The following is a 17,274-nucleotide window of genomic DNA, read 5'->3' on the forward strand; positions in this document are numbered from 1 at the left end:
AACTCATTCATACCAACAAGCTTTTCAAAACTGAACTTGTCCATTTTGCTGTGTTTGGCCCATATCCCTCTAAATCTTTCCTATCCATGTATCTGTCCTAATCTCTTTTAAATGTTGTAATTGTATCTGCATCTGCCACATCCTCTGACAGCTCGTTCCACTCTGTGTGAAAAAGTTGCTCCTTGAGTCCCTTTTAAATCTTTTCCCTCTCACCTTAAACCAATTCCCTCTAGTTTAGGACTCCTCTACCCTGGTGAAAAGATCTTGGTTATTTACCTTAGCTATACCCTCATGATTTCATAAACCCCATAACGTCACCCCTCAGCCTTCTACACTCCAGGGAAAGAGTCTCAGTCTATCCAGCCACCCCCATAACTCAGAATTGATATTAACTTGCCTGTTTTGTATACTCATTGCCAAATTTATGTGAACTCCATGTAAGTGTGGTCGTGCAAAGGGAGTAGTTCAATTATTCTCCAGTAAATGGTGCATGTTATGATGATCTTGGTTGTCAATCATAGAATCCCTGCAGTGAGCAGTGAGAGGCCATTTGGCCCATCGAGTCTGCACCAACCCACTGAAAAGTATCAGACCCAGATCCACTTTATTCCTGTAACCCCACATTTCAATCCACCTATCCTGCACTCTATGAGCGATGTAGTCATGGCCAATCCACCTACCCTGCATATCTTGGGAGTGTGGGAGGAACCCCACACAGACACGGGGAGAATGTGCAAACACCATACAGACAGTAACCAGAGGCTGAAATCGAACCTGGCTCCCTGTCAATCATGAGGCAGCAGTGCTAACTGCTAACCACTGAGCCACTGTGCCAATCCATAGTTGTGAATGTTATGACATGATGTGAAGTTGCCAGTGTTGGACTGGGTTGGACAAAATTAAAAACCACACAGTATCAGGTTACATTCCAACAGTTTATTGAGAAGTATTAGCTTTCGGAGCGCTGCTCCTTCATGTGTCTGCGTGGGTATCCTCTGAGTGCTCTGGTTTCTTCCTGTACAGGTCATTGGTTAGGTCACTGTTGGAATATTGCATGCAATTCTGGTCTCCTTCCTATCGGAAAGATGTTGTGAAACTTGAAAGGGTTCAGAAAAGATTTACAAGGATGTTGCTAGGGTTGAAGGATCTGAGCTACAGGGAGAGGCTGAACAGGCTGGGGCGTCGGAAGCTGAGGGGTGACCTTATAGAGGTTTACAAAATTATGAGGGGCATGGATAGGATAAATAGACAAAGTCTTTTCCCTGGGGTCAGGGAGTCCAGAACTAGAGGGCATAGGTTTAGGGTGAGAGGGGAAAGATATAAAAGAGACCTAAGGGGCAACTTTTTCACGCAGAGGGTGGTACGTGCATGGAATGAGCTGCCAGGGGATGTGGTGGAGGCTGGTACAATTGCAACATTTAAGAGACATTTGGATGGGTATATGAATTGAAAGGGTTTGGAGGGATATGGGCCAGGTGCTGGCAGGTGGGACTAGATTGGGTTGGCATGGTCGGCATGGATGGGTTGGACCGAAGGGTCTGTTTCCATGCTGTACATCTCTATGACTCTATGATTCTATATGCAGGATAGGTGGATTGAAATGTAGGGTTACAGGGATAAGGTGAATTTGGATCTGATGCTTTTCAGAGGGTTGGTACAGACTCGATGGGCCAAATAGCCTCTTTCTGCTCACTGTAGGGATTCTATGTTATGACATCTCAAGTGCTTATCTAAATAGTTTTGTAAAAGAAATTGTGAGGTTTCCCTCTCCAACTACCCTCCCAGGCTTAGCAGTCCAAACACTCTTTGGATGAAAAAAAGAGCTCAGAGTATCCTCCTGCCCTTCATTTGAAATGCCCTTGGGATAGCCCCTTCACAAAAGGGCCGGATTCTGGGGGAGAGTACCTTGTTTCTGCCTTGTTCTGTTCAGATGTGATTTAGTTGCAGACTAAATCGGTCCTCCAAGAGTTAAAGAAAAAGGACTTTATCCTACCTGGGATTTCACTTTTTATTTGGAACGAGGGGAGTTGGGGAGGGAGGGTGATGACGAGGGTGCTGCCTGATGTCACTGTGGAGAACCCACCCCCATCCCCTCAACCTGCAGCCAATCCTGGAGAAGTCAGCCAGGGGAGATTTAAAGAAAGATCTCCTAATTTGGAGAGTGTGACCCCACCTCCTGACTGTCAATCAAGGAGAGAAGCAGCGTCTGTCTCGCTCGCTCCGTTCTCTCTCTCTCTCTCCCCGGGGTGGGAGGGAGGGAGGGAGAGTTGGCAAGTGTCGGAGCCCGGGAGAAGGTGCATTCCTCTGGGATAGGGGAGGCACAAAGACTCGGGGAAGGGAGAGAGGGAGGGACCTGGACGGGAGGTGGAGGAGGGGGTTTGAGTGCTCGGGGGGGGGGGGGGGGGGGGGGGGGACAGAAACTGTGCGAGAGAGGATAGGAGGCAATTGTAGATTTGCAAGCTTACGCTGGTCTCCCCCAAGGGAGGAGGGAGGGAGGGGGGTGGGGGGGAATGCAAGACAGAAAAACCCTCCTCAGCTTTTGGATCTCATATGGATAACTCACTATTGACAGCGCTGCCCTCGTACGGGAGCTGCAGTTACATTTTACACCTCTCTCTGTCTAGATACATATCAATCCCCACATATTACATGCAGCCGCTTTCAACTTTACCCAGCTGAATTTGAAGATCTCTGTTCCAAGCGGAGAAACAGTGGGGGGGGGGGGGACAAAAAAGCCAACATGTTAATTTCTCAGTGAAAGCGATTCTTGTATAAGTGCAGAATCAACTCTGCTCCGTTCAGAGAGAGAGAAGCAGATCCATTGACTTGTCCGGGATCTGTTTTGCTCAGCCGATAGGCAGCGAAAGACGGGGAAAGGTTTGCACTGAAAGTGATACGCCACACACACACACAGCCTTGCAGAATTAACTATTGTGTTTCTCTTTGGAAACGCACAAGACAGCAAACACACACAGAGAGAGACAGACAGACAAGACAAACAGAAGGCTGCTTTGATGTTCGCCATCCAGGACACCATACCAAGAGGGGGTCTAGCCATGAAGGAAGAACCTTTGATTACTGGGATGAATCCTGTTAGGACCTGGATACATTCCGGCGGGATACTGGATGCGAACACCGCGGCTCAGAGGTTAGTTCGAACGCTTCATACTTCCTATTATTCGCCCCCCCCCCCCCGTTTCCAGGCAGAAGGGGTGCTTCTTGCTGTGTTTTCACTACAGTATCTGCAGTAATTTGCTCCTACATTGTTGTCATATTTCACCCCCCCCCCCCCCGCGCTCTTGTTACCCCTGTGTCCCAGATACCAATTTCCAATGTTTATTGCCAGCCCGTGTGATCTGGAGCTGCTAACTCTCTCAATGTGTGTTTCTGTATTATTCCTCGTCGTGTTTCATTATAAAAAATCCTCTGTCCGGGGGAAAATTCGATATTTAGGTCCAGGTTATTTTTCCCACCCGGTGTGTATTTAGTTGCTTTTTGCGTCTTCCTCTCTCCACTTATTCCTTATTCTCTACCTCTCCCCCTCTTTCTCCTTCCCTTCTTCCCATCTATTCTCCCCTCTCTCCATCCCTTTCTCTCCTTCCCCTTCTTATGTGCAGTTCTGTTGCTTCTCTCCCTCCCTCCGTCCCTCTTTCTTTCTGACTTTTACCTCTTTCTTTCTCGTTTTTTTTTTCAAAATTCGCGCTCCCCCCCTCCCTCCCTCATTTTCTGAGTAAATCTTTTAACAATGGAATTTTGGAATCTGTTACTTACTTCTACCCTCTCAGAAGTCCGTGCCTCGAAGGCTTTCCGTCCTTTGTTGACAATAAATCAGCTTTGAGCGAAATACATTGTATAAAACGGTCCGCTCGACTTCTGGGATCTCGTTTAGAGTTCTCATAATGTTATCCTTGCTTCCCATTAATTCCCCCCCCCCCCCCCCCCCGCTTCTTTTGCACAATTCATAATCCCTAAAAAATAACGTCCCGAGCAAAACAAGAAGTTTCCTCAATCTTTTATCCGTTAAATTTCCCTCTTCAGTAATCTCTCCTTTCGAGTTATATCAACCTTCTCCGTTTTGCAAATTATTCTCCATAACTTAGAAAATGAAGACGGAATGCTTTTTTAAAAAAAACCCATCCCGCTTAGTTTTACTTAAAACTAGCAGATGTGTGGGTTATTTTTAAAGAAACATTTAATTAATCGGTGTTAAAAATCTGAAACATCACTGCCGCCGCTGATATAATCTAACCCTTTAAAAAAATTTCGTGCTTCTAAGGATCATTATCCAAACTTCCAAGTAAATAAAGAGGTTGATTTCACTTTCCCCAAGTTGTAACCGATTCAAGTCCCCTCCCTCTCCCGTTAACTTCCAGTTGTTTCAAAAACCGCCTTGTACAAACGCCGTTAACCGAAGCCCTTGCTTGTGATTTGCTTTGCCCGCAGTGGAGTCGGTTTGGCCCGGTCACATTTCGAGAAACAGCCGCCTTCGAACCTGCGTAAATCCAATTTCTTCCACTTCGTCTTGGCTCTGTACGACCGCCAAGGCCAGCCGGTGGAGATTGAGAGGACAGCGTTTGTTGACTTCGTAGAGAAAGATAAAGTAAGTTGCCTATCCTTTCCATTCCTTTCCTCTCCCACCCGATTCCCGTCCTTACTGTCCCCTTCCATCTCCCCCTTTCCATTTACGACTCCTCGGGCCCCCTGTGAACAACTCCTTATATTTTGAGCTGAAGTTTTTTTGATGTCAGTTCCTCTGGTTTTAGTTATTGCCCCTGAGTGTGAACGTGCCTGAAACTCTCTGCAGTTCTGTGTGTTTCCTTTTCCCATTTCTCACAGATCCTCAAAACTGATACCTTTTAAAAAAAAATCTCACAGTAAATTGTCCCTTTACTGTACCCCATAAACTCCTCACATTTTGTTTTGTCAAAATCTGCTCCTTTACTGACTCCAGACCCGATATCCCACATACTCGGAGTTGGATAATGGATTAAAAATCACACAACACCAGGTTATAGTCCTACAGGTTTCATTGGAAGCACACTATCTTTCGGAGCGACGCTCCTTCATCAGGTGATAGTCCAGTCCAACATCGGCATCTCCAAATCTTGGGTACAGGAGGTCGAGAGAGAGAGAGAGAGACCCGTTGATACCAATTGCTCGCCGTCAGTGTCTGACTTCAGCCTGTAATGCACATTTCAGCAAAAGCTTGCTCTGGTCTCAGCTCGACAAACGCGCGAAATTCATCGGCCTCTCGTTACACCTTTTTGTTGATGTTGGGAGTAAAACTCAAAGTTGCGTTCAGGCGGCATGCGAATGCAGCTTGCATTCGATCCGAACTTAACGCCTTTTGTGCTTTCGCCCGCAGGAACAGAACGGGGAAAAAACAAACAACGGTGTTCACTATAAATTACAGCTCCTGTACAGCAACGGTAAGTCACTCTCTACCCCCAGATTGCAACAAACAGTACCAGAAACATGAACAAAAAAACCCACAAACTTCCTCCCCCCCAAAAAAAAACCACACAATTTGCCATCTTTTAGATCAGAGTTTAATTGCACGGAGAGACAGCTTGTTTCAAGATCGAGTTACGTAAATAAATCACATAATTAAACAGTGTCGATTGGGTAAGGCGTGTCAATTGCAAACATTTTTTTTCAATGCATTGTGCAAATCAACAAAACTCATTTCAATCTTTTGGTAGTGGGGAGCTGAGGTATTATTCAGAAAGAAAAATGCACATGGCAAAAATAGTCTTTGCTTTCCCAAAAACTACTCAAAATTAATTTGTGTTGAAAACTCCTGAAATAAAAAACACTGTCAATCAGAGATAGGAACTTGCGCCCAGGACACACGCTGCTCCCCGCTGCTGATGTTGATATTTATAATCTGGGATTGTTGGCATGTTTATCTACTCAGCTCTAAAACAATCGCAACAGCTTCGGTCTAAAGTTGGCGATTTGCACAAGACTGAAAATGAAATTTAAAAAAAAACCCCAAAAGAACTGCGGGCGCTGGAAGACAGAAATAAAACCAGAAATTACTGGAAAATCTCAGCAGGTCTGGCAGCATCTGGGCAGAGTTGATGCGTCGGATGCAGTGACTCATCTTCCGAACACAATGAAATGATCTGAAAACTTCTGTGCAAAACTTTATACCAAGCTGTTAAAAAAAAGTAGCTATATATATAGGCTTTCCGACGCTTAGAGAAATAATGATTTCATAATCGTTTTGGAGATTTTCTTTGCTTTAAGAAGTAATTATTGTTACGATTGGTCACGGGCGTGTAAACCTAAGTTCGAGTCTTAAGCAGGAGGTGTTGATCTAAGAGTCTGTGCTGCCCTTATTTAGCTTGACATTGACGTCGGTCTGTTATCAATCGCGCTGTCATTTGTTTTATTGATGTCAATTCTGAGAATGTTTTAAAATCGTGTAGTTAATCTGTAAGATGCTAGATTTCTTTATGCAGAGGTTTGTGTGTGAGAGAGATTTAACTGGTCCGTACCGAATTCACTCGCACCGTTAATACATGTCCTGTAATATTTCTCTTTCTCTCTCTCTCATACACACACAATTGTCAAACTGCTTTTGCTGAATTAACCGACTTCTACCCCGTTACACAAACCGTACCTTGCCTTCCAGTTCGCAAGACAGTAATAATATCGAACTGAACAATGCCACTTGTTCTGTTTGGTTACAGCCAGAGTTGGGAGACTTGTGGTCTGGGATTGAAATTCGATTTAACTGTTTGACATCCCTCCCCCCCCCCCCCCGCCATCCTGATCTGAAAGTATTCAAACAAGGGAATGGAGAACCAGTGACTGCTCACGATGTAGCAAAGGGAGGGGAAAATGGAGAGGGCAGTTAAAGGAAAAAGGTGCAGCTGCAAGGGAAAATAGAACGAGAGAGAGATAATGGGATAAGGACGCGGAAAGAAAGCAGCAATATGCAGGAGAGAAAGATTTTTGGGGGAAAGGAAAAGTTTGAAAGAATGGGAAAAAGTGAACAAGAGGTAGAGAAGGGTAGTGGGGTGGAATTAAACGTAAAACATTTAAATTTACCAATCTGAAATAACAAAATGCACTGGACATATACAGCAGATTTGGAAACAGCTGTGAACAATAGACAGTTTAACGTTTGACCACTGTAACACTTCTTTCACAAACTTTGAATGGCCACAGTTTTATTTTTTAAACTTGGGTGATTCTCTTTGTCCTGGCTGAAGAGAAGCTTTTTTTTCGTAAAACACTGAAATGGCATTTTCCCCTCAAATAAAAATAATAGTGCTGTCATGTTATGGTTAGAGATGGATCTGAGGGATACAAAAAATTTGAAAGAACATGTCCCTGAATTTACTTCATGCTTTTTTTTCCCCCCAGGAATCCGAACAGAGCAGGATTTATTTGTACGGCTCATCGACTCAATGACCAAACAGGTAAGAGTGGATTGGCTGTGTCACATTTGTAAGCAACAAATCTGGCTGATAATTCACTGCTGACAATTTTAAATATCAATAATACCTCTCAATTTAATAAATTCATCCAGGCAGAAACCAAACTGGTTCATTTATAAACACAACCATTTTGACATTTCTTCTTATCTGAAAAGAGGCATGTTTTTGCAATGATTTGTCTTGCTACCTCGCCTGCTTTTCAAATTGAATTATGTTTTGAAACGGGTAACGTAACCACTGATGTGGTGGGTCTGCCTCGATTTGTTATTAATAGCAACAGGGTGATCCGTCGAACTATTGAACTGTTGTTGTGTTCTGTTTTTCTTTGGCTGATCAATAATTACAAGATGCGCCCTTCAGTGGCGCCACTGAAATTAATTTTGACTTCGGAAGGATTCTCCTGCCACCACTTCCATGCCAACATGCCAACCTCCTCTTCTCTTCCCCCCCCCCCGGGGGTGTTGTCTGCTCATTCACAGCTTTGTCGCAATGCTGCAATGAGGGGCTGCATGGTTTTACCGCACATTCTGTAATCGCGTGACATGCAAGTCAGAACTGATCGATCCCCTCATCGGAAATTACCGTAACAGTCACAAATCACAGAATATTTAGTCCAGTTACTTAATTTTTATTGGATTGAATTATGAACAGGACAGTTGTAAGAAAGTGATGAGAGATTTATTCACTTTTTTTGTAGATCAGAGATTTGTAACAAAAAGTAAGACATTAACATTGGCTCTTTAAATAATATTCTAATGATTTTCTTTGAAGGCAGCTTTTAAATTTTAAATTCAGCTAACTATAAATGTGAAACATAATTCCACATTACTCTCCTTACCAGTTACAAGATTCCAGAACCATGCTACTCAAATTGTTATTGAGGTATAAAGCACTCCCATATTTAGCTGACATTTTCTTATTCTGTCACTTATTTTTAGTCTTCATTCTGAGGGATTTTAATCATGAGGAAAACTCCTTACTGCTTCCAATTTAGAGAATCAATGCCAACGCCAAATACTCCCAATCTCAGGTACATCACATTGTCAGATGCAGGGAAAAGATCTCTCTTCACTGCTTCAGGACAGACATTGCACAGATCAAAGCCCAAAACATTTCCCCATTAAACATGAGAATATGTGCAGCTTGAATTTAAGAAAGACTAAAACTCCGTCTACACTGTCTGATTCAAATACTCCCAGGGCAGCTACAACATGGGTTAAAGAATGAGTAGAGCTCTCTTGTTCTATTTCACCCTTGCAGTTTCACATTTCCAGTTTGCTATCCTCTCAACATTGCCCCACTCATGCAGGTACAGCGCAAGATTAGATTTTAAATTTTTTTTTTAACAGGGGTGTAGACATCTCTTGAAGGCCCCTAGTTGTTCTTGAATTGATGGGCTCTCGAGGCTGTTTCAGGGGGGATTTTAAGAGGCAACCACATTGCTATGGGTCTGGTGTCACATTTTAGGCTAGACCAGGTAAGGACAACAGATTTCCTTCCCTAAAGGACGTTAGTGAACCAGATTTTTTAAAAGACAATCCACGATCAGCATAGCCAGGCTCTTAATTGTCGATTTTTATTAGATCTTGTTTAATTTCACCAGCTGCTAGGGTAGGATTTGAACCCATGTCCGTGAACATTACCTTGAATTACTAACCCAATGATCACCATGCCTCCAACTTCCCTGATACAGAATGTAGCCCTCTCTGCACTATCTCCAACAAACACTCCCAAGACCGGTCAGACAGACAGACAGAGACACACACACACGGTGGAAGACATGTTAGATACAGACAGAGTAAATCTCACTCTCCACTGTCCCCATCAGACAGCCTTGGGCAGATACAGAGGAATTGCTGCAGAGTAGAGTCTCCTTTTATTTTTGTGTTTCTAACTCTCAGGCGTGCAATCTCCATGCGTCAGTTTTGCAAGTTAATGACAACTGGAACGATTTGTGTGTTGCTGGTTAGTGAATGTAAGCAACTTTATTTTAAGGTCATTGGCACTGAATTTGTATTTGGCTATTGGGGTCCAATTCTGAGCAGGCTGCATCACCATGGATTGGATTTCACTTCGATCTTGTGGGAGCAATCTTTTACAAGTATTTGAGAATCCAAGAGCAGTGGGCACAACAAGCTTCATGTTGGTTAGGATTTGTCTAACTGAGCTGTTTCAGATGGTTACATGAGAGTAATCAAAGAGAAACCATTTCCTTTGTCGGTGTTTGGCGGGAGGACTGAGTTCAGTGCTGAGTGGCATAACCTCAAAGGTTAGAGACAGTCTCCTCAGAAGTGACAACAGGAACACCTCTTCATACAATGGCTAGTGGAGATTTGGACAATCTCCCATAAAACAGCTGTTGGTGGTCGATTGAAAAGGACAAACTGTGACTGATAGACTTTTGTTGGAAAAATGTGCTCAGGATTACAGAAATCACGAGTCAATTGAATGGTGGAACAAGTTTGAAGGACTGGATGGATTTCTCCAGTTTCTGTGTTATAATTGAAGAAAGGCAAGCACTAAAGAGAAATACAGATCATTTTAAACATAGATATGAACATTGGAAGCGCATAGTTTGCTTCTGCCCTAAAACTTAAGAATTGTTATCTTGGGATGAATTCCATTCTCACTTTTTATCGCAAAATGCTGTCTTTCCGAGAATCAAGACAGCTGTTTGCTTTGACAAGAGAAAATATAAAAATACTGCTGTCCAAAATGATCACTTCTTTTATTCCTCAAGTCTGTCCTGCCAGTAGAGCCGAGCAAACTGGGGAATTAATTCATACGTAGGCGCAATGATGGGTTCACAGATTTGTTTGCCTGATATTAGCAATTACCTTTGTAACCGTCGTCCAGGGCCCAAATACTTGCTTCAACTTGTAATGTGTTAATTAGACGGAGATTGTAACATGTTGAACGCACAGAAACAGCTGAGCAGATCGAACAGTTGTCCTCTTTGATGAATATCGAGAGTTTGCGTCTCACATCCGTCTCGGGGGAACGTATATTTTAGCAGTGCTACTATTACAAGATCGTAGTATGATGCTGAGCAAAATAGGTTGTTTGACTCATTGTGTCTGCGCCAATTCCACGGTAGAGCTATCCAGTTAGTCCCTTTCCTTATTCCGTGCAGTTCCTGAGTATGCTGTCTGAAGCCAGGCCCTTGGCTCCTTGTTTGCTGACTCTTCATTCTGAGCTGCTTTTCTTGGCAGCTTTAGCGGTGGTGACTTGCCATTGCCTTCCCCTACTATCCCCACAGCCCTTCAAATATTTATTCAAATCCCATTTGAAAGTTAGCACTCAATGTGCTTTCATCACCTCTTCAGGCAATGAACTCCAAATCACTATAACTTGCTCTGTAAAAGAATATTTCCTCACATGGCCTCTGTTTTGTTTGTCAGTCACCTCTTTATGTGTCAATAAGGAGCAGGAATAAACCACTTGGCCCCTGAAGCCTAGTCCATCTGATTGTAATGTCAAATCTACACAACTCCCCGACCCCACTCGACACAAATCTATCTACTTTTACCTTAAATATTTTCGAGCATTTCTCCATCTTTTTTTTTAGGACGACAGTTACACAGACTCTCAGCTCTGAAAGAGTGAAATAAATTTGCCTAATCTGTTTTAAACTGGCAACACCTAATTTTAAAATAGTGAGCCCTGGTTCTAGACTCTCCCATAAGATGAAGCAGCCTCTCCAGATCCATCCTGTCAAGACTGTTCAGGTTAATCAGCAAGTTCCTTTTCATTGCTGGAGCTCCTGCTACTGAAAACAATTTCTCTGCATTTATTTTATTAGAACAATTTGTGATCTTGAATATGTCTGATGAGGACAGCCTCAGCCTCTACTTTCTCTCTATGTAACTGGTGCTGTATTCGAACAAATAGCCTCTACAGCCTCTCCAAGATGCTGGCACCCTGCCTGTATTGTTTGGACAGGATCATTTTGCCCATGTCCTGTGAAAGAAATTGAGAAAGGGCTCATCTCTTAATCTTACTGCCTCGCTTGGGCCAGCATGGTGCCTGAGTGGTCAATGCGCCAGGCCTCATAGCGCCAGGATCGCAGGTTTGATTCCACCCTCAGGCGACAGTTTGTGTGGAGTCCGCACATTTTCCCGTGTCTGTGGGGCTTTTGTCCAGGTGCTCCGGTTTCCTCCCACAGTCCAAACGTGTGCAGGTTAGGTGGATTGATCATGCTAAATTGTCCCATAGTGCCCAGAGATGTGCAGGCTAAGTGGATTAACCACAGTAAATGTAGGGTTATGGGGATACAGTAGGGAGGTGTTTCTGGGTAGGATGCTCGTCAGAGGGTTGGTGTGGACATGATGGGCTGAATGGCCTGAAGACTTTATGCTTGAAACGTCGATTCTCGTGTTCCTCAGATGCTGCCTGACCTGCTGTACTTTTCCAGCACCACACTTTCGACTCTGATCTCCAGCATCTGCAGTCCTCACTTTGTCCCTGAATGGCCTGCTTCCACACTCTAGGGATCCTACGATTCTCTATCTGCCCTCTCTTTCCCACATCTCCTACAATGTTTGAACCTCTCCAATTAAATGTCTTCCCATTCCACAGCACTGATAATACTCTCAAAGTTATCATCTGCTGTGATGAACCATCCTTTGTTCTCCTCAATTCACAGCCATGGAGTCGTGGAGTTTTTACAGCATGGAATTTGGCCCTTCAGCCCATTGTGTCAGCACCAGTCTTCAAACATCCAACTATTCTACACCCATTTCCAGCACTTGGCTCATACCCTTGTATGTTATAGTATTTCAAATGTTCACCTAATAGGTATTGAATGTCTTGAGGTTTCCTGCCTCTATCACTGTTGAGGTGGTGAGTTCCCAGATACTCACAGCTTTCCGTGTTAAATGTTTTTTTCCCTTCAAGTCCCCTCTTAAACACCTGCTCAACTTTGGGGAAAAGGTTTAGGAAAAAGTGAGGACTGCAGATGCTGGAGATCAGAGCTGAAAAATATGTTGCTGGAAAAGCGCAGCAGGTCAGGCAGCGTCCAAGGAGCAGGGGAATCGACGTTTTGGGCATAAGCACTTCTTCAGGAATGAGGAAGGTGTGCCAAGCAGGCTAAGATAAAAGGTAGGGAGGAGGGACTTGGGGGAGGGGCATTGGGAATGTGATAGGTGGAAGGAGGTCAAGGTGAGGGTGATAGGCCGGAGAGGGGGTGGGGGCGGAGAGGTCGGGAAGAAGATTGCAGGTCAAGAAGGCGGTGCTGAGTCCGAGGGTTGGGACTGAGATAAGGTGGGGGGGAAGGGAAATGAGGAAGCTGTAGAAATCTGCATTCATCCCTTGTGGTTGGAGGGTTCCTAGGCGGAGGATGAGGCGCTCTTCCTCCAGGTGTCATGTTGCCATGATCTGGCGATTGAGGAGGCCAAGGACCTGGGAGGGGGAGTTAAAGTGTTCAGCCACAGGGCGGTTGGGTTGGTTGGAACCATATCAATGGCCCTCTGAATTTTGAACACATCAACTAGATCCCACACCCCACCTCACCGCCCACCACCCCCACAGCCTTCTCTGCTCTAAGGAAAACAACCTGAGTTTATCCAGTCTCTCTTCATTGCTGGATTGTTCCAGTCCAGGCAACATCCTGGCAAATCGCTTCTGCATCCTTTCTGGTACAGTAGCACCCTTTAGTGTAACTGCAACAGTGGTCTAACTCTCACCACATACAACTCCATCATTAACCTCTAAACAAAAACAAAGAACTGCGGATGTGGGAAATCAGAAATTGCTGGAAAAACTCAGCAGGTCAAGCAGCACCTGTGGAGAGAAAGCAGAGTTACCCTTCTTCAGAAGGGTGTTCTGAAGAAGGGTCACTGGACATAAAACATTAACTCTGCTTCCTCTCCACAGATGCTGCCACACCTGCTGAGTTTTTCCAGCAAATTCTGATTTTGTTCTATAATAACCTCCCTGCTTTTGTATTCAGTGCTTTGACTAATTAAGGCAAGTATCCCAAGTGCTTTCTTAACTTTCTTATCTGCCTTATCATGCTGCCTTCAAGGATCTGTGGGCACATGCACCAGGGTCCATCCGATCCCCTGTACTTGATATCACGGCCTACTTCCACCAGCATTTCGTGGTTCAAATGGCTCCAGTTAAGATGGAGTCTGAGACCTTTATATCCTCAAGTCACATGAGATCATGAACATATCTCTTAAAAATATACTGTATTCTAGCTGTGAGGCAAAACACCACATTCCCCTATAAATCAGTTCTTGTTCCCATCCTGTTTCTCACCAAAATGTCATCAAGGACACAGTGCCAGGTTCCATATGTACATCGACCAGTCACCACCCCTGAGTAGGATGGCTCTGACCATTTATCTTGATTTGTCCTGACAGTTGAGGAAGTAATCCATCAGCATTCAGAAAGTACCTGCACTAGAGGGATGCAGAGCTCAAGACATTTAAGAAAGAAATAGATAAAATAGATTTCTCGAAGCTTCAGGCATCAATGGGAATTGGGGAGAGAGCAGGAGTGAGAGCAGCATTGAGCTAGGTCAGGTACAATCGCAGAGCGGACTCGATGGACCAAATGACTTGTACTTTCTATCCTTCTAAGAAGACAGATCCCTGTTGCTTTCTGAGGGCAATTAGGAAAGGGAAACAAACATTTTAGGGACTCTTGCATACAATCAAAGAATGAAACCAACTCTTGAAATTGGTATTCATTTAACTAAGCATTTGCTTGATAAATAATGAATGACACATTGAAGTTCCATTCATAACTGTAGGGTATGAGTCAAAATGTGGGACTGACTGGTCTGGAAGAAGAGTGGGCAATGTCCCCAAAATATCTGTTTCTTTTTACCTCTTGTCTCTCCCTTGATTGTAACATTGTATGTCCAGCTTTAGAGATGTATGCCTCTCGACTACAATACAGGGAGAAAGTGAGGTCTGCAGATGCTGGAGATCAGAGCTGAAAATGTGTTGCTGGAAAAGCGCAGCAGGTCAGGCAGCATCCAGGGAACAGGAGAATTGACGTTTCGGGCATAAGCCCTTCTTCAGGAATGTATAATACAGGGAGCCTGTTCTGTCATTTTTCTGTTGCAGTGCTCAAAGTTATGACCCTTTGTTTCCCATGCTATATCTGTTTTTCTGCTGTTTTTCTTAGCAGCAGACAAAAGTCTGTGGTTTGCAGCTAATGTATGGACTGAATTTTTCCATTAGGCAAAGAACGCGGGTTTTAAATAAACTTGAGAATCCTGCACTTTACACCTTTGTGTTTCTTTTCACAGACTACTTGTCTGATGTGCAGTTTTGGATGAGCCAGAATTTCCTCCAATTAAATTGAAGCTCTTGCCTTCGGCCCTTATTGCAAAGCCTGTCCCCAAGCCACAGGTTCTGTTGCTAGTAATGTACGGAACTGATGGCCTGAAGGTTAGGTGAGGTGTTGGCCTAGTAGTATTTTCGCTGGTTTTTGTAAATTCAGAGCCCAGGCAATGGTCTGGGGATGTGGGTTCAAATTTCACTGTAGCCATTGATGGCATTTGAATTAAATGAAAATCTGTGATCAAAAGTCTACAAATTCATTAGATTAGATTGATAATCTAACGATTAACAGGAAAAACCCATCTGGTTCACCAATGCTTCTTAGGGAAGGAAACTGCCATCCTTACCCAGTTTGGCCTATGTGTGATTCCAGATTGATGATAATGTGGTTGACTCTTAACTGTCCTCTGGGCAATTAGGGATGGGCAATAAATGTTGGCCTAGCCAGCGATGCCCTCATCCCGTGAATACATTTTTAAAAAGAGTCTTCATCTTGTGTTATGATCAGATCAAAGTTTCACCTTCCATTATTATGACACCTTTCTATATAGGTGTTGTCTTGTCTCATACTCAGAGTGACTGGATTTCAACAGTATTTAATTACCTTGACTAATCAGAGGTGATCACCATTTTCTCAGCTCAAGCTGTGTAAATTGGTGTTCCCTTTGAAATTTGACCTCTTGCATGATTCCTGTTGAATGCAGAAGTGAAAAACTTCAGTAACCTGTCTCCATTTTTGTAACAACACTCAAGTACTTACTCAGCTATGTAATGCTTTGGACAATCCCGAGGAAGTATCAGGTGTCACATAAATGTCCTTACATTCCAGGGAGGAGAGTTCAGTGTTGCATGCCCTGGGCAGCTGAAGGTAGGGTAGTGTGGTGAATCATAGCAAAAAATAGAAGCAGGAGTAGGCCATGATTAGATTAGATTAGATTCTCTACAGTATGGAAACTGGCCCTTCAGCCCAACAAGTCCACACCAACCCTCCAAAAAGTAACCCACCCAGACCCATTCCCCTATGGGCAATTTAACATGGCCAATTCACCTAACCTGTACATTTTTGGACTGTGGGAGGAAACCGGAGTACCCGGAGGAAACCCACGCAGACATGGGGAGAACGTGCAAACTCCACACAGACAGTCGCCCAAGACGGGAATCGAACCGAGGTCCCTGGTGGTGTGAGGCATCAGGGCTAATCACTGAGTCACCCTGCCACCCCAAAATTGAACTCAATTTCTACCATAGCAGGAATTGAACCTGGGTCCCCAGAGTCTCTGTAGTAATAGCCCAGCGATAGTACCCCTAGGCCATCAACTTCTCAGTTAGCTCTTCAAGCCTGGTCAACCATTTAATATGATCATCACTGGTCATTCAACTCAGTGTCCTGCTCTCCCTAAGCAAGTGAGGGAACCACTTTGTCCAGGCACTAAGCACTGGAATTCTATCCCTAGGCCCCTCTACCCCCTTCTCCCTTATGACTGCCCTTAAAATCTCTTTGATTAATAAAACCTACCCCTTTGATTGATTAAATCGGTCCATTTGATTAATCAAACTTACCATTTTCAAATTAATAAAGCATACTTCTTTGATTAAACTTTCCATCATCTGTCATATGGCTTCCTCACGCGACTCGGTGTGAAATTGTACCTGATAAAGAATCTGCAAAATGGCTCGGGGGCCTTGTGTAGAACGTAGTTTCATCCTCAGTTGGAGCACACTTTAGGAAGGATGTGGAGCACTGGATAGGACGGCAGAAAAGATTCATGTGAGAGCTTCCTTCATTTCGCAGAAAGGTTGGAGAAAGTGAGACCGTGGTCCTTGGGGGCGTGACACTTGACAGGAGACTTCATGAGATTTGCTCAAAAGCATGAGCGGGGTAGGGGTTTCTGGATGGGGTCGATGGAAGGCTTGAGAGAAAGGTTTGAGCAGATTTAAGGCAATATTTTTTAATTCACTCATGAGACATGGCTGGCCAGCATCTAATGTCTGCCCGAGCTACCCTTGAACTGAGTGGCTTGCTCAGCCATTTCAGAGGGAAGTTGAGAGTTAACCAGATTACTGAAGGTCTGGAGTCACAGGTAGGCCAGACCAGGTAAGGAAGGCAGACTTCCTTCCCTGAAGGATATTAATGGGCCAGATGGGCATTTCTGCTAATCAGGAATGGTTTCAGCAAATTCTTTAGCCAATTTTAAATTCCACCATCTGCTGTGGCAGGATTTGAATCCGGGTCACCGGACCATTAGTTAAGTTTCTGAATTAATAGTCTCATGATAATGGATACAGGCAGAGTAATGATACTCCTGATGATGGGCTTTTGCCCGAAACATTGACATTCCTGCTCTTCGGATGCTGCCTGAACTGCTGAGCTTTTCCAGCACCACTCTGATCCAGAATCTGGTTTCCAGCATCTGCAGTCATTGTTTTTACCCCTTTTTAGTCTCATGATAATACCAATAAGTCATCACCTTCTCCAACAACTGACCCTGACCCTAACCCTAACAACCCCAACATCTAAACAATGGTGA

The 17,274-nt window shown here is 44.0% G+C and overlaps 1 protein-coding gene across 7 annotated transcripts in view; it reads left to right on the forward strand.

The window, feature by feature from the left end:
• The first annotated feature begins 2,537 nt into the window (after positions 1–2,537).
• The window catches only part of LOC122551859 (transcription factor COE3-like), a 474,992-nt gene continuing 460,255 nt past the window's right edge, over positions 2,538–17,274 (forward strand). For all 7 annotated transcript variants that reach the window (XM_087991763.1, XM_087991769.1, XM_087991775.1 and 4 more), the window contains exons 1-4: positions 2,538–3,148; positions 4,444–4,600; positions 5,366–5,429; positions 7,378–7,433. In XM_087991763.1, the coding sequence (XP_087847889.1) occupies positions 3,015–3,148; positions 4,444–4,600; positions 5,366–5,429; positions 7,378–7,433 (411 nt within the window). In that variant the 5' untranslated portion in view covers positions 2,538–3,014. The remainder of the gene's footprint in view (positions 3,149–4,443; positions 4,601–5,365; positions 5,430–7,377; positions 7,434–17,274) is intronic.

Source organism: Chiloscyllium plagiosum, unplaced genomic scaffold, assembly GCF_037043375.1.
Source record: "Chiloscyllium plagiosum isolate Xiang-an unplaced genomic scaffold, Cpla_swu_hap1 HiC_scaffold_1, whole genome shotgun sequence".
Lineage (NCBI taxonomy): Eukaryota > Metazoa > Chordata > Chondrichthyes > Orectolobiformes > Hemiscylliidae > Chiloscyllium > Chiloscyllium plagiosum.